This window comes from Primulina tabacum, chromosome 13 (genome assembly GCF_025594145.1).
Source record: "Primulina tabacum isolate GXHZ01 chromosome 13, ASM2559414v2, whole genome shotgun sequence".
NCBI lineage: Eukaryota > Viridiplantae > Streptophyta > Magnoliopsida > Lamiales > Gesneriaceae > Primulina > Primulina tabacum.
This window is the reverse complement of record NC_134562.1, coordinates 35,873,827-35,897,457: the sequence shown is the minus strand read 5'-3', so window position 1 is coordinate 35,897,457 and position 23,631 is coordinate 35,873,827. Positions and strand designations below refer to the sequence as shown.

General features: G+C 33.9%; 2 protein-coding genes across 4 annotated transcripts; both read left to right on the top strand.

Annotated features, from left to right (window-relative positions):
• The first annotated feature begins 7,248 nt into the window (after nt 1-7,248).
• On the top strand, nt 7,249-9,583 carry LOC142522403 (cytochrome b561 domain-containing protein At4g18260-like). 2 transcript variants are annotated; one of them, XM_075625776.1, is made up of 5 exons: nt 7,249-7,363; nt 8,043-8,222; nt 8,342-8,503; nt 8,981-9,129; nt 9,199-9,583. In XM_075625776.1, exons 2-5 carry the CDS (start codon nt 8,082-8,084, stop codon nt 9,278-9,280), a joined length of 534 nt encoding a protein of 177 aa, XP_075481891.1. In that variant the 5' UTR covers nt 7,249-7,363; nt 8,043-8,081; the 3' UTR covers nt 9,281-9,583. The 2 variants fall into 2 exon arrangements, with proteins under 2 accessions (XP_075481891.1, XP_075481890.1); XM_075625775.1 differs by lacking the exon at nt 7,249-7,363 and adding an exon at nt 7,460-7,812.
• Nucleotides 9,584-14,536: 4,953 nt separating this feature from the next.
• LOC142522402 (GDSL esterase/lipase At4g10955-like) lies at nt 14,537-18,056 on the top strand. Of its 2 annotated transcripts, none has more exons than XM_075625773.1 (2): nt 14,537-15,924; nt 16,883-18,056. In XM_075625773.1, exons 1-2 carry the CDS (start codon nt 15,855-15,857, stop codon nt 17,869-17,871), a joined length of 1,059 nt encoding a protein of 352 aa, XP_075481888.1. In that variant the 5' UTR covers nt 14,537-15,854; the 3' UTR covers nt 17,872-18,056. The 2 variants fall into 2 exon arrangements, with proteins under 2 accessions (XP_075481888.1, XP_075481887.1); XM_075625772.1 differs by having other exon boundaries at nt 15,415-15,924; nt 16,899-18,054.
• Nucleotides 18,057-23,631: the final 5,575 nt, after the last annotated feature.

Sequence of the window (23,631 nt, the reverse complement as noted above, 5' to 3'; positions counted from 1 at the left end):
ATTTTTTAAAAAAAATTAAATGATAAATAAATTTAGAATAGGTCTTTGTGAGAGTTACGAATTTTTATTTGTCAGACGGGTCAACCCTACCAATATTCACAATAAAAAGTAATATTCTTAGCATAAAAAGTAATATTTTTCATGGATGACTCAAATAAATATATGTCTCACAAAATACGACCCGTGAGACCGTCTCAAACAAGTTTTTATCATAAATTTAATTTTTAAATTTTCTTGGTGTATTTAGATTTCTAGACTTGCCTGAAATTATAAAATATCATTGTTATTCCGGTTGATTTCTTATTTGTGAAGATTTTAATTGGTTCTTTTACTTGATGATTTAGAGCCCGTTTGGTATCAAAAAATTTTTGATTAAAAAAGTGCTTTTTTAAGTTGGCTTTTAAAAGTGCTTTTTTAAGTAAAAGTTGTGTTAATATTGTGTTTGGATGAATAGATAAAAAGTATTTTTTAAATTAATAAATGTGTTTGGATACATATCATTAAAATGATTTTTTAACTCATTAATTTATATATATATTTTGTAACGGATTTCTAAACAAGTGTGATGTATAAATATAAATAATTAAATCCATATCAAAACAATAAAATATTGAAATCTTAAAAACCATAAAAACAATGGTTAATGTTTACATTCTACTTTAATTTATTTAAATAAAAACTAATAGTTCAATGTCGACCTTGTATTGGCAGTAAATTTCTTATGTCATCTCTCAATTCTTTCATTTCCGTAATATTTTCTTGTGTTGGCTCTTGCCATCTCGTATCTCTGTCATGGACATAAACATTTTCACCATCTTGCTCGATTTCTTGTAAATCATCAATATTTTCGAGTTGTTCAAGAATATCTGCAGCCGCATCGTATCGCCTTATGAAATTGTGTAAAGCAAAACATGCCACTATAATTTTAAATTGAGTATCTAGACAAAATGTGGGCATATTTTGTAATACCTTCCATCGTGCTTTGCACACTCCAAATGTTCTTTCCATAACCGTCCTTAAACTGGAATGATGATAATTAAATACTTCATTTTTTTGATCTGAACTTTGGAGCCAATCGAAATTGAGGTAAATGATATCTAGTATCTTTATATGGTTCCATAAAGCCTTTGAAAGTAGGATAACCTGCATCAACTAAATAATATTTACCTGCAAAAAATAAGAGTTAAAGTGTAAATATTTATCTAACAATTATTTAAAAAAACATATAAGATATATTAATATCAAACCTTCAGGTGGGAGTGGAAAATGCAATCTCTCTCTGCGCATAGCCTCTTTAAAAATTTTAGAATCATGAGCAGAACCTTCCCAACCAGCCTATACAAAATTAAAGCACATGTTGAAGTCGCATACAGCCATAACATTTGTTGAAGTATACCCTTTTCTTCCAATGAAATCTATTTGCTTGCTAGGCGGAACACGAATGCATATATGTGTGCCATCAATAGCCCCTATACAATCTTTAAAATAAGACCAATATTTTTGGTCATTCTTAATATATTCAGGGACATCTGTAAAATTAAGATCGATAGGTTTGATGATATTTCTCGACAACTTCCATATGGACTCTAAAACGGTGTGAAATTGTCTTGAAACAGTTTCCCCAGAGTGTTGAAAACGCTCTTGAACATTTCTAACTGAAGCAGGTTGACCCATCATGTACAAAAATAATCCCACCTTTTCATAGATATCAACTCCTTTTGTTGGCTGTAAGCTATATTTTTGGAGTAGATCGTTACATAGTTTATAAAAAACATGTTTCCTCATTCTAAACATTTCAAAGCATCGTGTCTCATTACCATTAAATATCTCTGCCACCCATTGAAACCCTGATAACCACGATGTCCTACATTTTTCTTTAACAATATATTTCAAAACATAATTCGTAACACCACACAAGGATAACAAAACCATTCTTTTCTTAGAGACATGTGTATTTCTAATAGAATCAACGGAAATGTCGGAATCACTTGATGCATCAGAGTTATCTGATATAGTAGAGCCTGAACTCGCAGACATCCTGTGAAAATATATGAATAAAGATAAATATATAAAAAAATAATAAACATTGAAAGTTTTAAATTATTGCATTAAAAATTTAAACATACTACTTAGTAAAGTTGACCCATCAATCAATAAAAGTAAAAAACAAGTGCATTATTCAAGTATTTTTCCTAAAAACACAACTCATGTTAATAACGCTTCAAATCATCTTTAATGAATGTCTTTGCCCAACCAAGCTGCAGTTCCGAGTCCTTCAATCCGATAAATGTTTGCCTATTATGCTTTTTACCCAAAACTCTAGTAACTATGAAGAATTGCTCACTGCCAACCACCATACCAGGCAAACTACGAAGAACCTCCAGACAATGCTACATAGATCATCTTTTGGTATTTCGTGTATAGACTTTTGAGTCTCAAATTCTTGAAGGACACGATCAAGTTGATCGGCTAACCTAGTGGCAATGGGACCTCTTTTTTCCCCACTCTCCCTTCTTTTTCTCTTTCTTTGCTGCACAGAGTTGTCATCTCCCATTGTTGAGTTTTCCATAAATTCTTGGCTTTCTAATATAAACATCACTTTGAAACTCTCCATCTAACTGAACATCCCAATCATTTGTATCATCGTTGAAATTATTATGAATTGGTTGATCCTCTGATGGTGCTATTGCAGCATAGCCAGTTGTTATGGAACCTTTAAATATATTTTCCAATAAATCTAAATTCTTGGGTCTCCTCAATCTAAACTTTGCATACTCGGGATTTTCCTGTAATTTGCAACGTAACAAAAAATAAATAAAAATAATTGATTAAAAATTTAAAATGTAGTATATAAATTATGTACCTTAATGTTATCCTCCACCAACTATTATCAGCTTGCACGGTCATCTTGTTATGATCCCAACCAAGGCCAGTCTCATTATTTCCAATAAGTTGTGCTCACAGTGCAAAATATTTTCTCATAGAATCCCATTTATTTTTGAATTGTTTTTGATTCAAAGAAAGTCTCGTTCTCTCATGAAATTTTGAAACTAAATTTGTGTACCCCGTTTTGTTTAAATGTTTGGTAGGCTTATTGCCGGATTCAATTTCTTCCTCACAAATTTTTAAAAATATTTCGGTATTCTGATCAGTCCAATCCGCCTTATTATTCCCATCAGCAACAAATCCAGGTTCAACAGTCTCAATCGTATATCTAGGTAATTGACTTGGATTTGATAATCCTTGTTTAGAAGCTAACTTCGAATACATTCTATATTCAAAAAATAAAACATAAAAAAACAATAGATTATCTAATTCACAATATCATAAATGAAAAAGTAATACAAACAAGGATTAAATAATATTACAGTAATATTATGGTATATAACATATTTTAATTAATATAATATTATATACGTAATACACAAGAATTGATGAATATTATATACGTAGTTGCAAAAAAATGGAATAAGCAAATACTTTCCCCTTCCAGACTTCCTGGATTTATCGGATCATTGACCGAATTGTAACATAATTATCTAATTCACAATACGTAATGCAGATGTAAATGAATAGGGAGTGTAGATTCTGCAGCAAAAAGAAAGCAGAAAAAAATGAACGAACAAAAACCTCGACGGAAAAAAAAAAATTGTACCTTGTAGAAGAATGAAGAAAAGATTGAGAGGAGGCTACTGGTTGATGTTTTTTTTAAGGATTTTAAAAAAACTAATGAAAAAAGCTCTAAAATAGGGCTTTTAAAAAAGCTCTAATTTCAACTTAAATAAGTGCTTTTTTAAGCACTAGAAGCCCACCCAAACAAGTTAAAAATTAAAAAGCACTTTTTTAAAATTTTTTTTTTAATTGTAGCTTCTTATACCAAACGGGCTCTTAGTGTGCATTTGGATTCAAAATCAGAGATTTAAGTAAATACAGCATACTTGATTGGATTCATTTTAATTCAACAAGATTTGAATTTTCTTTATATATATAAATTCTTCCAAAAAAATAAAAAATAAATTGAAATTCTTCAACCAAATCTTTCAGCCCGAGTTTTCATCCAAATATAACCTTATAACTTTTGTCTTTTATCTTTTAAATTTTTTAGAAACCATAGATTTTTCCCCGTTGCCTCTATATTTTGGTTAATTCTAATAATTTTGGGAACATGCTACTGGGTTAATTTATATTTAATTAATAATTTACAGATTATTAATTAATTAATTAATTAATTAAAATATATTACTTACATCTAGTTTGGAAAAAATAAATGTCACCGATTGATTTCCAAGCGTGTTTCCTTTTTCAAATCTCGTTTTCTTTTTTCTTCTTCTTTTTTTAAAAATAAAAAGATAAAAAAACAATGTTTATGATACAACAATCAAATTATCATAATATGTTTTTCATAAATATAATGTTGAACACTTTCTCTGTCACATTTTATTTTTTCATTACGGATCGACGGTAGTTCGCGATGGATCCTTTGTGTGTATTATTTATTTTATTTACGCGATTATATGTCGATATATTTATATTAGTTTAAATTTGTATGAAAAAGAACCATTTGATTAAAATTAAAATCCAATGATATATATTTATCTAATACAAAATGGATTGATTCGTGAGATGGTATAACCAAAATATACATACAAATATACATAGATATACTCTAAACATTACAATATACCAATCCATTTATTTAAATTAAAAAAAAATAAAAGAGACCATATTATAACTGTGCTAAACATCCCCGTCACTAATTTGGATCAACTAGACGTATTCAAAATGATATTTCAATCTTTATATTCAATCAAGACATCTATACCACAAATTATATAACAAAACATTATTTTCCGTATCATAAAACTCAAACTTACAAATATTACAAACCTAACATCCTCCTCCACCACCACCACCACCACAACCTCCGCCTCCGGCGCCACTCGTCGCTGCAGCTCCACCGGCACTCGCCGCTGCAGCTCCGCCGCCCCAGTGGCTTCCCGGTCTATTAGGAGGTGGCTTGCTAGAGCCGTCGTCGGCACAACCGAAGATGAGTAAAGACATGACTGAAAAGGACATAATAACCATGAAGCCTAGCATGATAATAAATCCTGAAGTGCCCTCGTACAGGAAACCTGATTCATTTGCAATACTCCCAGTACCGGATGTAACGACAGCTAAAATTCTAGCCATTTTGGAATGTATATGTATATCAGATATATAGGATTTGATCCCACTGATTAATTCCCCATGCATATACATATATATAAGCGTACATTTTGGTAGTTTGATTCAATTTTCAGACGACTTGTATTGACCGTAATTTGTTCGAGTGTTCTTAAAACATGACACCTGCAATTTCGGGGAAATTTCTCAACATGTGGCTGTACGAGTTTGGATTTTTTTAAATAAAGTATTGGCAAATTTTAAATATATATATTTGACATAAAAAATAATATTTGTTTAAGTTGGATTGGGTCGGAGACTCGTCTCATAAAATTAACCCGTAAAACGATATCACAACAGTTCTTATGTTTTTTTTCCACACCAATTTTATTTTGTTTTACAACATTATCTCATGAGAAATTGGTGTTTGCGATTTTATGATCCTTTTTTTATATATATCTTTTATCAATGATTGGTGCATATAATATTGCCACTAACGACAAACAGCGGAGACTAGCGACCGAGGAGACCGATTTGCAGACTTTATTGAATAATCGCCAAATTATAGAGGGATATTCGGTGGCCAAGTTCTTGGATATTTACATTGTTATTAGATCTTGGACTGATGATCGGGTCGAGATTCAAAAAATAGACATAGAGATTAATGATTTGCGATGTATCAACAAAATAATTTGGCTCAACTTCGATTGGGAAAAAGTTTGAACATATTTAAATTGAGTTCAAATTCAATATTTTTGAATACAAATTAAATATTTATTCAGGCGGTTCAGTTCGTTTACACTACTAATTTCGATGACGAGCATAAATACCGGACAAAACTTTTCTAAGCCGACAACTTCAATTATGGTAGTTTTGAAAAAAGAAAATACTTTCATCATTAAAGAAAAATTTTCTTTGTTAGTCACTGATATTTTCTAAATTAATTATGGATTACAATATTCAACCATGATTATTATGCCTATGGATTCATTTGGATTTTCTGATATTTGGTTTTAACTCACTGATTGGGAGCTTCTGTCGAATTTCTTAAATTATTAACTTACACGGACATTTTATAATTTTTTGAGTTTGAATTTTTGCGATTTCATTGCAATACAATGGCGCTATTAAAAGCTTGATTTGATGTGGTAATACTAAGGTTGATCGAAGTTTAAAAGATTTGATTTGGAAAGATGAAACTGATTAAGGAGGCGATTGATAGTCATTTTGGATGTATTTCAATTATATCATCATTATAATTATATCTATATAGAATAACAAATCGTAGATTTGAAATTCACTCAACATAAATTCATTTAAACAATCAAATGAATCGAAAGACATGGTCTCAATCCAAAATCACCCTAAAAGTATGATTTAGAAAGAAAAAAGTAAATGCCTCAACACTTTTTTTTTTTAAATCTATGGCCTAGTTGGTGTGAATTTGGTCTTTGAGCACATGGGGTGTTCTTGTTTTGGTAGCTTACTCGAAATCAAGGAAAACTAGATCCCATGACTGTCCCACGAAAATACATATACTTATTTACCAAACTTCTAGATAATGAAATGTTGCAAAAAGGTTCAAAAAATTTTATGAAACAACTATCAAATATGTATTTAGAACTCTAAATCTATAGTTTTTGAAAGACTGCAAGAAATTTTAGATTTTCTTGTCGGAAAAAGGCGAAATCATTTATGGGCAATTCAGTACGTGCATCAAAAGGATTAAACTTATGATGTTTAGAATAATATTTTTTGAGTACTAGAATAAACCAATGGTGGATCCATGTTCCAACTGTACTGATACCACTCCCTACAAGCCATGCGTGAGATAACGAGTCCAAGATTTACAACCTAGGATGAAAACACCAAGAAAAAGCAAGAATGTAAGATCCAATTTATCATCAGCCCACTTGAGGCTGAACCCCAGAATTTGACATATTTAGTGGAATAAGGGACCATATCTTGCTTTTTGAACTTTTAAAGTGGCTAATAGATTTCTTAAAACAAAAAGTTGCATGGGAATATATATTATAGTGTCAGGCTCCACCCATCTTCCTAAACTTTCCTCTGTGTGCTTTTCTGTGCTGTGTTAGTTAGAAACCATTATTACCATGCCATCCCGAAAACTGTAATATAGATAATAAAAAAAAAAAAAGGTTGTATGTAATGAAGCAATAAAATCCCCAGAGTAATTCAGGTAATGCATGTACATTCATCATGTCATATTTTTTCCAGGTCGAATGTAAATCTTTGTGTCTTGTATAATTTTCGATCCCCTCATCAAAATTTTTAGTTGCTGTCCTAGCAAAGATGCTCCATCTTCCAAAGGGCATACACATGATAGTGTACAATTTCAATTATAGCCTGTAACTCTTAGTGGAGCTGCAGCAAGTCCTGCTCATTGTGCAGGAAATATAAGTTGTCGACATTTTCATACGAATTTCAACTTTTACCTCCATTAAAACCAAAAAGCCTGTAAGAAAAAGACCCCACCCTGTTGAAATTTGAACAATATCCCAATTCCTCTATATATTACACTGAGAAATATATGAACTCAATGCAATAGTCCCATCTTAAAAATATTCCTTTTACCATTATACTTTTTGCTTTACAAGCCGAAAGATCAAAGGAGGAGGTTAGTAAACGGTAATGCACTAACATTTTCATTTTCGTATAAACAAGTGTCAATAAATTTACGTTCCATGAATGGAAAGAATATGAGAGAAATAAAGGGAGTTTCATAGAAAAATACAATGTTCCAAGCCACCAGATGCAGATAATATTTATTAACACAAAAGAAAGAAGATGAAAGTGCTTTTGCAGTTGGTTTCCTCTTTTCGCATTTCCTCATATATGCTTCTTTCTTGTTCTCGCAGGGTTTTACGAGAAAGGACCATCCGATTCAGGATTGAACTATGATACCTGCACAGAATCTGGTGCGTTTTTCATTTCCTGCAGGGATTCTTGTACTTAGTCTCCTGCTGTTTATTGTCTCGGCTAATGATCTCACGAGAAGACAAAATGTTCTTTCAAGTAACAAACACGAGATTCCTGAGGTAGTGTAATGCTTCTGCAGTTAAGTTTTTTCAAGTAGACACCTGTTTTTCTTTACATACGTATACATCACGATCTACTGTTTTTAGGATGAATTGGTCAACCCTTTATATGATTTCAGATAACTCCTCAAGTATCCTTTCAAATCAAACTTCATGGATTCCTACTCTGGGCTTCAGTTGGTTTTCTTATGCCGGCTGCAATACTTATTAAGAGGATGTCAAATAGAAGGGAATCTCGGAGAAAGCAAAGAATTATACTTTACATTCATGCTATTACACAGGTAAGCTCAAATTCATCCTGTTTTGCAGCATTAGTTGCACATTGAAAGGCAACATTATGAAAGAAAGCCTTTGTTCTCCTTTTAATCTCTGGGCAATATGCAATATCTCTACAGTGTATAGGAATGTATCATTATTAGCACCAAGACCATTGTTAGTTGGATGAGATAGCCCGCAATCAAACTTTGATAATAGGGATTACAATAAAATCATGATAATAACTTTGCCGTTTTAATAATTATGAATACTTAGCAAGAAAGGAAAATATTAAAAGTAATAATATTCTCAATGAGCTGCTAAAAGCTTCCTGAGCTAGTTTCTTTCAACAATGAGACTCATCCGATGATATCATCATGGCAATCCCAAAAACAAATAGCTGGATTTCTTTTAGTCCTTAAGTAATCCAGATAATTAATAAATTTTGGTAACTAACACCAATTTTTTGCTGTAAACATAATTCGATTTGAGTTCATCAAAAGGTCATCGCAGTCCTCCTTGCAACAGCAGCAGCAGTACTGTCAATAATATACTTTGAAAATTCTTTCAACAATGATCACCAGAGAGTAGGCCTAGCCATTTACGGAGCCATATGGTTACAAACATTGATTGGCATGATGAGGACACATAGGTAAAGGCTCACTCTCGAAATTTATAGTCAGCATTATTTTAGCATAAACCGAGAAATCTTTGTGTGCAGGGAAAGCAAAGGAAGAAGCTTTTGGTTTCTTTTTCACTGGCTAGTAGGAATAGCAGTTTCTTTGCTTGGAGTTATTTGTTAGGTGAGTTTTTAATGAGGTGGGGCCCACGCGGAATTTAAAAATCAGAAAATGAAATCCAACGTCGGGAGATTTTCTGTTTTGGCTTAAGAATTCTGGTTATAAATAGAGCTCAACTCCTTCAGTTATTCTATCCCAAAATCAAAAGCTTTTCAGCTTTGATAAAAAAAAAGAGTGCATAGAAAAAAGAGTGTATTTTTTTCTTGAGTGCGGGAATTCTCTTGTGTGAGTTAGAGAAATTATTTTCTCGGTATACTCGGGGGTTTGGGAGTGTGAGATATTTAGTGTATTGGTGTATACACTTGTTGTAATATTTCTTCCGGTTATAAAAGTTGCAGTGCTCCGTGGACGTAGCCTATTTTGGGTGAACCACGTAAATCGTTGTGTTCTTGTTGATTGATTATTTTATTCCGCAATTTGGGTACTATATTATCTTCGTGGTCGGCATCGCTTCGGGGTAATTTCCCAACAACTGGTATCAGAGCCTTGTTGTGAAAATTCTTAAAAATTCCGAGTATGCTCTGTGGTTGCAGCCTTGTCTGATCTTCCACATCAGAAAAGATTTTTTAGATTTTTTGCTAAGGCTAGAGAAGTGATGGCCGGAGATGATGGATCGGGACCGGGAATCAACAAGTTCGACGGAACATATTTTTCGTTCTGGCGGTTACAGATAAGAGATTATATGTATAGTAAGAAGCTGCATCAACCTCTATCAGGAAAGAAACCAGAAAAGATGGAGGATGATGATTGGGAGCTCCTTGACCGACAGGTGTTAGGTGTGATACGACTGACCCTAACGAAGAACGTGGCGCATAACGTGGCGGAGGCCAAAACCACCGAGGAAATGATGACCATTCTGTCAGACATGTACGAGAAGCCATCAGCAAACAATAAAGTACATCTCATGAAGAAGTTATTCAACTTGAAGATGGGAGAAGGTGCTTCGGTGGCAAAGCACATAAATGAATTCAACACGATTGTCTCTCAGCTGACATCGGTGGACATCAAATTTGATGATGAAATTCGGGCACTTATTCTTCTGGCGTCTTTACCAGACATTTGGGAACCGATGCGGGCAGCGGTTAGCAACTCTGTTGGAAAAGGAAAACTACAACTCAATGATGTTAGAGATCAAATCCTTGCTAAAGAAGTTCGCAGGAAAGACTCGGGTGAAGCAACATCATCGAGATCTGCTCTAAATCTTGATAACCGAGGAAGAGGCAGGAATGGTGAAAGGAGTTCAAACCGATGGCGCGGTAGATCCAAATCAAGAAATGGAAAAGACAAAAACATCCTTGAAAAGAATATTAAGTGCTGGAGCTGTGGTGAGACTGGTCACCTGAAAAAGAACTGCAGATCAACGAAAAATAATGCCAATGCTGTCACTGAGGAAGTACATGATGCTCTGCTATTATCCATGGAAAGCCCTGTTGATTCTTGTGTTATGGACTCGGGAGCTTCGTTTCATACCACTGGTGATCGCGATGTATTTGATAATTACATCGCTGGCGATTACGGAAAAGTTTTCCTGGCTGATGGAAAACCTTTGGAAATTGTTGGTATGGGTGATGTACGAATGAAGATGTCGAATGGATCTGTCTGGAAAATCAACAAAGTCAGACATGTACCAAAATTGACACGCAATCTGATCTCGGTGGGACAGCTCGATGATGAAGGCCATAATGTGACCTTCGGTGATGGTTCCTGGAAAGTGAACAAAGGAGCCATGATCGTTGCTCGAGGAAAGAAAACTGGAACACTGTATATGACTTCCAGTTGCAGAGACACACTAGCAGCTGTGGATGCTGGAGCCAATTCAAGTCTATGGCATTATAGACTTGGACATATGAGTGAGAAGGGAATGAAGATGTTGGTGTCAAAAGGAAAGCTACCAGAATTAAAGACTGTTGAACACCAACTATGTGAAAGTTGTATCTTTGGAAAGCAGAAGAATGTGAGCTTTTTAAAAGGTGGTAGAGAACCGAAAGCAGCAAAGTTGGAGCTGGTTCATACTGATGTATGGGGACCATCTCCTGTGACATCCCTTGGAGGCTCGAGATACTATGTCACATTCATTGACGATTCAAGTAGAAAAGTTTGGGTTTATTTTCTGAAAAATAAATCTGATGTTTACGAGACCTTTAAAAGGTGGAAAGCCATGGTGGAAAATGAGACCAACTTGAAGGTGAAGTGCTTACGATCTGATAATGGTGGAGAATATGAAGATGATGAGTTCAAGAAATATTGTGCACAGAACGGGATCAAGATGGAGAAAACCATTCCTGGTACACCTCAACAGAATGGTGTAGCCGAAAGGATGAACAGGACCTTGAATGAACGCGCAAGGAGCATGAGATTGCATTCTGGATTGCCAAAATCATTCTGGGCTGATGCTGTTAACACTGCAGCATATCTGATCAACAGAGGACCTTCGATACCGCTTGACTGCAGAATACCCGAAGAGGTATGGAGCGGCAAAGAAATAAATATTTCTTTCTTGAAAGTGTTTGGATGTCTATCCTATGTTCATATTGATTCAGCAAGCAGAACAAAACTTGATCCGAAATCAAAGAAGTGCTTCTTTATTGGTTATGGAGATAATGAGTTTGGTTATCGTTTCTGGGATGACCAAAATCGGAAGATCATTCGGAGCAGGTATGTAATATTTAATGAGAAACTTCTGTACAAGGACAAGTCAGACATTGGAGCTGGAGATGAATGTCCTGAAGTCAAGAAGACTGATGAAGTGCCATTGACATATATTCCTGTGAATGAATCGAAAACCAGTAACCAGGAAGATGAAGAAGAAACTGCACAAGATGATGACCCACAAACTCCGGTGATTGAACTCAGGAGATCTTTGAGAACCATTAGACCACCTGAGAGGTACTCCCCTGCACTTCACTATATTTTGCTGACAGACAAAGGTGAACCGGAGACCTATGAAGAGGCAATGCAAAATGATGATTCAACCAAGTGGGAGTTGGCCATGGAAGATGAGATGGATTCACTGTCATCCAATCAGACGTGGGAGTTGACAGAACTTCCGCAAGGCAAAAAGGCGTTACATAACAAGTGGGTGTACCGGTTAAAAGAAGAGCATGATGGTAGCAAGCGGTACAAGGCAAGACTTGTTGTAAAAGGCTTCCAACAACGGGAAGGAATTGATTACACCGAAATTTTCTCTCCGGTGGTTAAATTAACCACTATCAGGACAGTACTTGGACTAGTGGCGAAGGAAGACTTACATTTGGAGCAGTTGGATGTAAAGACTGCGTTTCTTCACGGTGACCTAGATGAAGAAATTTATATGAAGCAGCCACAGGGCTTTGAAGTACGGGGAAAAGAGATAATGGTGTGCAGACTTCAGAAGAGCTTGTACGGTCTCAAACAAGCTCCAAGACAGTGGTACAAGAAGTTTGATGGATTCATGAGTGAAAATGGTTTCCTAAGGTGTCAAGCTGATCACTGCTGTTATGTGAAAAAGTTTGACGGTTCTTATATCATACTACTTCTATATGTAGATAATATGCTGATAGCTGGAGCTTGTCTGGAAGAAATTGATAAACTGAAAAAAGATTTATCAAAGGAATTTGCCATGAAGGATTTGGGTGCTGCAAAGCAAATCCTTGGAATGAGGATCTTAAGAGACCGGGTGAATGGATTCTTGAAGTTGTCTCAAGAAGAGTACGTGAAAAAGGTGGTTAGCAGATTTAACATGGATGATGCTAAACATGTGAGTACTCCTTTGGCTAGTCATTTCAAACTAACCAAAGCACAATCACCATCGACGGAGCAGGAGCAGGCTTATATGAATAAAGTTCCTTATGCTTCTGCTGTCGGAAGCCTCATGTATGCAATGGTGTGTACAAGACCAGACATAGCACATGTAGTGGGAGTCGTGAGCAGGTTTATGAGTAATCCAGGAAAGCAACACTGGGAAGCAGTTAAGTGGATTCTCAGGTATTTGAAAGGTACTGCTAGTTGTTCTTTATGCTTCAGTAGATCAAAATTGGGCTTACAGGGTTTTGTCGATGCCGATATGGGTGGTGACCTGGATGGCAGGAAAAGTACTACTGGATATGTGTTCACATTAGGTGGTACAGTTGTAAGCTGGGTGTCTAAGCTGCAAAAGATTGTTGCACTTTCGACTACTGAGGCTGAGTATGTTGCAGTTACAGAAGCTAGCAAGGAGATGATATGGTTGGGATCCTTTCTGGAAGAATTGGGTCAGAAGCTTGAAGATAGCACGTTACACTGTGACAGTCAGAGTGCTATTCACTTAGCAAAAAATCCTGTTTATCATGCTAGGACAAAGCATATACAGGCTAGGTACCATTTCATCAGATCGGTGCTGGAAGATGGAATCTTGATGCTGGAGAAGATTCCTGGAAGTAAGAATCCAGCCGATATGCTCACAAAGACAGTAACCATTGACAAACTAAAGTTGTGTTCAACTTCAGTCGGACTGCAAGTATAAATGGAGATATATGAGCTGCTGCAATGATGTTGTGAAGACATGATTGAAATCAAGTCTTCAAGTGGGAGAATTGTTAGGTGAGTTTTTAATGAGGTGGGGCCCACGCGGAATTTAAAAATCAGAAAATGAAATCCCACATCGGGAGATTTTCTGTTTTGGCTTAAGAATTCTGGTTATAAATAGAGCTCAACTCCTTCAGTTATTGTATCCCAAAATCAAAAGCTTTTCAGCTTTGATAAAAAAAGAGAGTGCATAGAAAAAAGAGTGTGTTTTTTTCTTGAGTGCGGGAATTCTCTTGTGTGAGTTAGAGAAATTATTTTCTCGGTATACTCGGGGGTTTGGGAGTGTGAGATATTTAGTGTATTGGAATACACTTGTTGTAATATTTCTTCCGGTTATAAAAGTTGCAGTGCTCCGTGGACGTAGCCTATTTTGGGTGAACCACGTAAATCGTTGTGTTCTTGTTGATTGATTATTTTATTCCGCAATTTGGGTACTATATTATCTTCGTGGTCGGCATCGCTTCGGAGTAATTTCCCAACATTATTAACATATACACGGGATTACAAGCCTACCATAAAAGGACATCAAAAAACGCGAAGGTTTGGACCGTTGTTTTTACGGTGGAAATCTCATTCATACTCTTCCTATACTTTCTTCAAGAAAAGTGGCACTATATACAGAAAGATGTGATTTTAGGAAATGAGACTGTACAACCAACTGATCAAGAGATGTCTCCAAAATGCCAGAGCAAAGAAGAAAATTAGACGATTTATTTATTTTATTAATCAACATACTTATAAATATATATATGTTTCCTTTTTACCTCAGTCCATATGTTACATTATGGTTGAATCTCTATATATAATCCATTAAAATTACACTGTGAAACATATCTGCTTAACCTTGCTGTAAGACCCATTTAGACAAAAAAAATTCTGATGAAATGTGCAGGAGCTGGGAATTGGCTCAGGCATGAGATCAAAGTTAAGCAGCGTTTACAACTTGAAAAAAATAGTACTTTTAGTTTGAAACCTTGTAAAAGAAAAGTGTATAATTATTTTTAAAATATTTGTCAACACTACTTTAATACTATTAATCAAGTGATTTCTCTGTAAAAAGTACAAAGGTTATTGGGTGAAAAATAATCCTAAGCTGTAGCTCCAAAGACTTCGCCTCCAAACATACCTTTCACCGGAAGTTTCCTTCAGATTTTTACGAATGGGAAGCTACAGTGCGATCAAGATAGCAACAAATTTTAAAATGTTCTATCAAATCATGATTTTATGACTCGAATTACATTTCAAAATTCAAATATTAGATAATGACATTTTTTGCAGGGATGACAACGCGACGGATTTGGGACAAATTTGGTCAATAGCAAAGTACGTCCAATCCTGAAAAAATTTGACCCGATCCTCCCCAAAACCCAACTGGTCCAATCCTAAAGACAAATCAATGAAAGATCATACATGTTTACAATTATAACGTAGCTACACAACAACAAATAAAGTTCAAAAATTAATATATTTATCAAAGTTTCGTTATTGATATACATATCGAATCCGATACAGATTTATTAAAACAGTTACCCGACTTGGACCCGTTGACCAAGTCTAGACCCGACCCATTGTCCTCCCTCTTTTGTTCTTTCCATAAATAGCTTCATTTTTTGTTTTGCTCACTCGAAAAAGAACACTTGGAGGTTGGCCGGGTTTAAACCCCTGAAGTCAAATATGACCGTTGTAAGAAACAAAAAAACCAGAAATACAAAAGCAAGCGTTTACAAAATCAGCAATAATCACTAACGTTAGATTTATTCCAAATCCAACGATTTTAAATCCCAGATTTGTCTCTTCGAATCCTATTCCATAACGGCAGCAAAGCCTTGACAAACCCAAAAGGCCATCCCCCGCTTTCCTCTTTCTTGAAGATTCTTGACAGCTCTTCAGCCTACTTTGTAGTTGAACTGAAGAAGTTTGAGGAGGGTTTTCAAGTTAAGAGCGGAAATGGGGAAGCTGGCGGCGACGGAGGAGACGAAGAGTGAGATTCTGCAGGTGATGGAAACGGAGCTCGCCACTCAAAATCAACACCCGTATGCGTTTCATGTGTCTGGACCTCGTAATGTTCCTTCCATTAACTGGAGAGATCTCATTAGTTCCAACTGGTCAGTGTTCATTTTCCTCAATTTTATCCTTTTTTTCCCTCTCGGTTTTGAGATACTGTGGGGGAAAGTAACTTTCGCAGAAGTATATATCTGGGTTCTCGTCCTTATATGGGAACACAGGTTTTTGTGTGGAACAGCTGCTTCTCAACCTAATCTTGAACTTTTGGGTTTGCATGAGATGAGAAGGCGTTCTGTTTCTACCTGTAACCTGCTTCAGCCTCATTCCAAAATTTATTTTTCTTCACTCGAGTGAGGATTTTGAGTTTGGTTTCTTTAATTTATTAGTTTAACTGTGAACAGAATCTTAAATTTTGTTGGATTTAGGAAAATATTAAGTCTGAGTTGACACTGTTGATCTATGAGAAAGCTGGTTGAGATTGATTTGACATCGAAGGTCATGATCTCTTACTGCATGTGTTTCCGATGAATTTGAATCTTTGCTCTTGTTATCGCCTTAGCGGTGTGATCACACTCTAAAACTAATAATCTAAACCAGAATGAAGGATGATTTTGTTGGTGGAACTCTTTCCGTTAACTATGTAAGGTTCGAGATTCAGACTTGTGGAGTTTTGTTCTTTATGGAGTTTCAGTTTATTTGTTTGACTGGGATCAGACTTTAGAAACGTTCAACTGTTAGTGGATTCATTCTTCCACAATTGACCAATGATTTTGCGATTTTCCATTCACGTTACGGTCAAAGATAATCTCCGGATGTTCGTGTATGGCCATGTCATTGGTGCAATTGTTCGTCAAAAAAGATGATTGGTGATATAAATCTTTTTCAAGAAATTTCAGAAAACGTAATAAAGTACTTGCTTGCAGAAGTTGAAACTCTTAACATCTTCATTTCATAATCATCTGAGATGTCTTCATAGGAGTACAGTGCAAATAGGTATTTTTTCCCCAATGTGTTCTGTTCTATTTCTGTAAAAAGTTCAAAACACTAATATAATCCCAGAAAATTGCATGACCAGGAAGGATGGTAATTACAAAAGGACAGTGATCGCCTGCTTCATACAAGCAGTGTACTTGCTTGAACTCGATAGGCAAGAGAACAGAACCACTGAAAATGCTCTTGCTCCTAAATGGTGGATGCCTTTTAAGTACAAACTAGTCGAGAGTCTCATAGATGAAAGAGACGGATCAATTTTTGGTGCTATACTAGAATGGGATCGTGCTGCAGCATTAACAGATTTTGTGCTTATAAGACCTAGTGGTGCGCCGAGGGCTGTTTTGGCTCTCAGAGGAACACTTCTTAAAAGTCCAACATTTCGACGAGATATCGAGGATGATCTCCGGTTCCTAGCTTGGGAAAGCTTGAAGGGATCCGTAAGATTTAGTCGTGTTTTGAAGGCTCTTAAATCAATATCTGAAAAGTATGGTAGCAGCAATATATGCATTTCAGGCCATTCTCTGGGAGCCGGTTTTGCTCTTCAAGTCGGAAAAGCTCTAGCCAAAGAAGGGATATTTGTGGAGGCACATTTGTTCAATCCCCCTTCAGTTTCACTGGTTTCAAGTCTAAGAAACATAGGAGAAAAAGCAGGGATAATATGGAATAGAGTCAAGTCAATAATCCCTTCTAGTACTGAAATTCAGACCAATGGTGATGATGGCTCGAAGTCTGTAACCTTAGGATCCAAGCAATGGATACCACATCTATATGTAAACAATAGCGACTATATCTGTTGCTATTATGCCGATCCTGATGGCAAAGAAGACAGCTCGGCGGAGAAAGAGAATACAAAACCAAGAAACGAATCATGTGCTGCCAAGCTTTTTGTGCTGTCAAAGGGCAAGCAGAAGTTTCTTGAGGCGCATGGTTTGGAGCAATGGTGGTCAGATGACTTGGAGATGCAAACGGCTCTGAATAACAGTAAACTGATTAGAAGGCAGTTGAAATCTTTATATAGTCTCCCGCCTCCAGAACGATCCCCGAGCAAGGCTTGATAAGGAGAACATTCAATCACTCACGCTTTTGTCTTTTTATGACAAAAATTAGTATATCATGAGTTCCTTCATGTTGAAGGGACAAAATAATAATAACAACGGGCTCATCTTATTATGTTGTGATGATTCCTATTGTCCTTGTTTCAATGCATGAGCTGTTTCTTTCTGTGTGTGAGTTTGTTTCCAATTAATTTTTGCCTTTCAAAATATATATTCTGGTGGATGGTCAATACACAGAAGTTGGTTTCCTTTGGCCAAGTAGCACAAACAATGGGACATTTTGGTACATTTGGTCTCGAAAGTTTAAAACAAAAAGGGTTTATGCTTTTAAAATAATGTTTTTTATGATCTTTAAAAAATATAAAAAAAATTCACTTAACTAATATGTTAAAAAACTCTTTCGAAATTTCCACTTGAAAAAAAATATTTCATTCAGTAAAGTACTTTCTCAATATTCGAACTCACCTTTATGGGGTGATTCTTATTTTACTTTTAAAATTGTTTAAGAATATTGCACCTGACTAGAGAATATATATTTCCATTAATATATCAGAGACATTGAAAGAAACGTACACGACTCGGTGCATTCTTCGAGATAGCTTGAAATACTGTTTGAATAGCACTGAGCGTGAAGTTAATTTATGCATGCATTGTATGATACGCGAAAATAGGGGTGGAAATCATGCAACTTTTTAAATTTTTAAGGAAATATATTATTATTTCCTCTGCTAAATCGAAAAGATAAACCACAATATTCATTATAAATTGTATTGAACACATGACACACACTTAAACTAAGAGACACGAAATAAACATATATACACATACCTAAGAATACAATATTTAAATTCCTCAATTTGTAAAAAAAGGAGCATAAACTGTACTCAACACCTCGATCAATACAAAGTATACAAAATATATATATATACACGATATACATACATATGTACATGTATATATAGATATAAATTTCAGACAATACATACAAAAATATAAGCACATCTGTGCTCAACACCTCGATCAATACAAAATTTACAACACATAGCATATATACGTGTATATACTATTATGTACAGAAGATGGATCATATCGTGGTCGATATATCATAATCATAAACACAGACCTCTTGCTGATTCATCCCATAATCATGCCATCCACCATAGTCATACGAAGAAATTGAGTCCATCTCCATTAAAAGCGTCTCCAAATCTGCATACACCGATGAAAAACCCTGGTTTTGGCTACCCATTGAATCTTCCAACACAAAGCGATCATGAGACTCGTGCACGCGTAAATCTGATGAACCCTCCAAAGGGGTGCTGAAGCACGACGAGTTGAACGATGATTCGAAGCTGTTTTCTATATATGCGGTTGCTTCCGGCGTTGGTGGAGATAGAGGGATTGATGAAGGAGTCGGGGATGGGATGGGGGAGTGATTTCCATTCCCGGTGAGCTCTTGCACCAGATTCTTGAAATTTGAAGCGTCTGTGATGTAAACTTTAGGTCTTAAGTTCTTGATCAAACTGTTGAGGGATTGTTTCTTTTCATTTTTGGTTGTTTTTAGGGGAGGCTGCGATGTGGATTTCTTCTTCATTTTTTTGCTGGAGAATGGGAAGAAGGATATAATTTTCTTGAGTTTACTGTTTAACCTTGAAAATCTCTACCTTGCTTGAATCGGAGGATACTAAGAGCTTATTATATATGAAGATGGAATGATTTGGAAAACTATTTAATCATTAAATAATGTTTTGCAAAGGCCTAGTCATTGGACAGAAACATGCTAAGAAATAGCACGAGACATGTAAATTCATTGAAGTCATGCTGCCAAATAATTTCAGGGTAAAAAATCCATTAATTAATCTTATGTTTCATGTATTTCGATTTATGATAACATTAATTTGTTTTTTTTTTTTTTTGAACTCGTCAGATTTCTTTCTTGGTGCATTAATTTTTAATTTCTGATCATTTTTGTCCAGTTGATGGTAGTTTCTGATGACGTCGATGTCTGTATTTTTCGTTATCATCACATCAGCATTTTCATATTTCACATTAAAACTCTAAACTAAATATGACTAAAGCAAAGAAAAAATCAAATCAAATTTACTACATCAAAACCAAATTTCAAATAGCAAAAACTTGTGTGAGACGATCTCACATGTTGTATTTTATGATACGGATTTCTTATTTGAGTCATCCATGAAAAAATATTACTTTTTATGCTAAAAGTATTATTTTTTATTGTGAATATCGGTATGATTGATATGTCTCATATATAAAGATTCGTGAATTCGTCTTACAAGAGACCTGCTCAATTTAAATATTAAATATACCAAAACACTTAAAATATGACAAGCTTCAATTAATGAAAAGTCACACACACACAGATATAGCTTTTATAAGGTGTCAAATTCATATATGTGATTCATTAATTATATTAAAATGGCATTTTTGTCGATACACATAAACTATATACACAACATTAATAATTAATGTACTTAAAACAGACAAATTCATACATTAACATGAAGAGATCTGTTCTTTTATCATTTATTTCCATATGGTCGGAATATTTTGCTACGTAGTTCATATAAATCACAAAAATACAAAACGCACTTCTCCTCAAATTTAGTAAACCTTAGCAATATTATCCCAAGATTTGTAATTATGTGGATGTTGATATGGCAATCTTTCCTAAAATTATAGATTAAAATAAAATAATAGGGAGAATGATAAGTGTTAAAAAATAATTAAATTTAATTTATATTACAAAGCTTGACTTATTGTAATTATTATATATTATATATGTTAGGTACGTAGAACAACAGTGAAGGCACGGTGATAAACTATTCACTAGCTTGTCTTCTTTTTCCATAATATTAATGTACGTGTGTGAAAGACATATTAAAGAACCAATTAATTTCATTTTAATTATTATTATTATTATTAAGTAATGCTTATATTACATGATAAGTTACAAAATAACCTTAATTTAAATGAAAGCGATGTAATTGGATTTTAAGGGTATTTTCATAGCTTATCATATAAAATGTAAGGTTGGATGTAAAATTAATTGTCCATCCTTATTATTATTTTTTTTTTAAAAAAAGAATATATTGGGGAATGGATAGATTGGGTCTTTAATTAGTTTTACTGGAAAATAATTTTTTAGGATATTGATTGTCTGATTTTGAGTTTTAATCTATTAGCTCGTCAAATTTTGATTTTGGTGAATTAATTTTTAATCGGTGGTTATTTTGGATCAATTAATGTTGAGATGGTGTCAGATACATCAATATCATGTCAGCGATTTCTGAAATCACATTATCATTGGTTTATGGTGTTACGTCGATATTTTCTGACGTCACATCAACATTTATCTTAATATAATTATGATTGGTATATGTCGGGCAAGCTAATGAGCATGAAAAAAGATTTTTTAAAAAATTTACATCTGACGATCAGGCATTTTATATATGTCAACATCTCTAATTTTTGGCGTTGGCTGTCTTTTATTCTATTATTATAAAAAATTTATTAGTTTAGCCTTTCACAATCACACCATAGTTAAACTTTATTAGGCGCTTAAATAATTACGCATGCATGTACTCATTAATTTACCCAATTACTCTTAATTAATTATTTTCTCGTCGATGTTTATAAAATTTTATCTTTAAAACATATAAAATCTTGTTATTTCTAAAATATTGACATGAGGACGATATTCTAATATGTAAAAAAGTTGAGGTTAAAAGATCGTAATATTTAAATGGAAGTGATTTGCTTTCAAAATGTTAATTATTTATTAATTATTTAATAAGTATATAATTTTAAATTTTTAATATTTATTTTTAAGCATTTGGAAACAAATCAATTATAATAAAAAAAAGGAAAACATTAAGGAAAAAATACTTTTAGATCTTCAAATTCTTATAACTTATCAATATGCAATAGTTGGATGTGCACAACATTTGTGATATTGTAAATTTTATATTTATATGAAAATAATTTTGTTCCAAAGGCAATCGATATTATTTTATAAGAAAAACAAATAAGAAGTTGGAATTCTTTAGATATTATATTATCTAGGGATTTTTTAATTTTTTTAAGCTTATTATCTAGGGATTTTTTTTTAAAAAAAGGCAGTGTTTAGACATCAATGACATGAAATAATTTAAATTATTAGGCCAAACAGACACAATTGTTTGTTTGCAAAAATTAAATAAATAAATTTCTTTATTAAAAAGAAAAGAAACATATTGAATTTTTCCCAGTATATATACTATAAAAGAAAAATAATTTAAAAACTCATCCCCTTAATTACTTTCTATACCTAATTACACTAGTAAAACTAAGCATATATTGTAAGATAACGTTGAATGGTAGAAATGTTAGTAATCTTGATTTTGATGATAACAAAATTATTATTTTGTTACTAATATATTTTATTATGTGTGTAGTTGCTAGATAGCAATTTGAAAGTGATAAGTTGATGAAATATAATTTCACCACAACTTAATTTATGGTGAACTGAATATTTTCGATAATATCTCATAATTCGGTGATGTAAATGACCAGCAATCAAAACAGCTGAACAGAAAATTCAAATTGATACAAGTCATTTTATCAGCTAGATTATTTCGGATATTAACTAAGAGAAATAGTAGTTGCAACTGAGCAAGACGAAGCAGACACAACAACCAGCTTGAAGGGAGCAGTTATGATATTTTTGAAATATATGTCAGCTTGATATTCGAAATGGAATAATTCACTATGTGTTATGAAGCTAAGACAATGATATACAAATCTTCTTCACAACTCGAAACCTAAATCAGAGCTTAAATAGGAGAAAAATTGCGAGGGAGTTGTTGGTTCTGTACTGATTAGATAATAAGTTACATCTTGTATATAGTCTGGTAATTTGACTATATCTCATATTAATGCGAAATTAAGTGATTCTTGATTTTATGAAAAACTAAGATAAATGAATACAACTTTTAAATTCGTAACTTTGCTCAAAAATAGACGAATCAAGAGTTATAATAAAAAACAGATCAGCTCGAATTAGATCAGATCAGACAAAGTCGAACAGACCAGATAAGATCAAGCATACATATCACTATCGGAGACCAAATGGACATAAATGTGAACAAACATGACCGTTGGTCCGTTTCAAAGCCAGAAATCGTATAGAATCTTTTCAAACGGTCTTATTCTTGTGAAGATCAAATCACAATAGCGAAGAGAATATTTAAAGGGTTTAGAGCATTGGACAGATTAGAGCAAGAAATACAAAGTAAGCTCGCCCACAAGAAGAGTTGTGAAAAAAGTCTTAATAGACATATCATTTCACTGAAAACTTTTTCCTTATGTGCGAGAATATGATTGAGAGAAATATACTGTAAATGTTTAAATTCTCACACGCCCAATTCATTTACAAATATACATAAGAGTTGAGCTTAAAAAATAGTTGAGTGATAATCTTTACACAAAGATGTAAAAGATTGTATTTGTAATATTTACATAAGAGATATAAAACATTATGCGAATTGTGAAGTTGCTGACTATAATCGAGAATTTGCTAGAAATTTCGATTAGGCAATATAAAAGTTTCAAGTATATGTGAGTTTGTATAAAGATTGTATAAATCAAATTCTTCTAATGAATTTCTTCCTAAGTAGAAGAAGAAATAACATATGAATTATTAACATCCGAATATCCATAAACAAATTTTATTTATTTATTTTATTGCATTTTTTATTT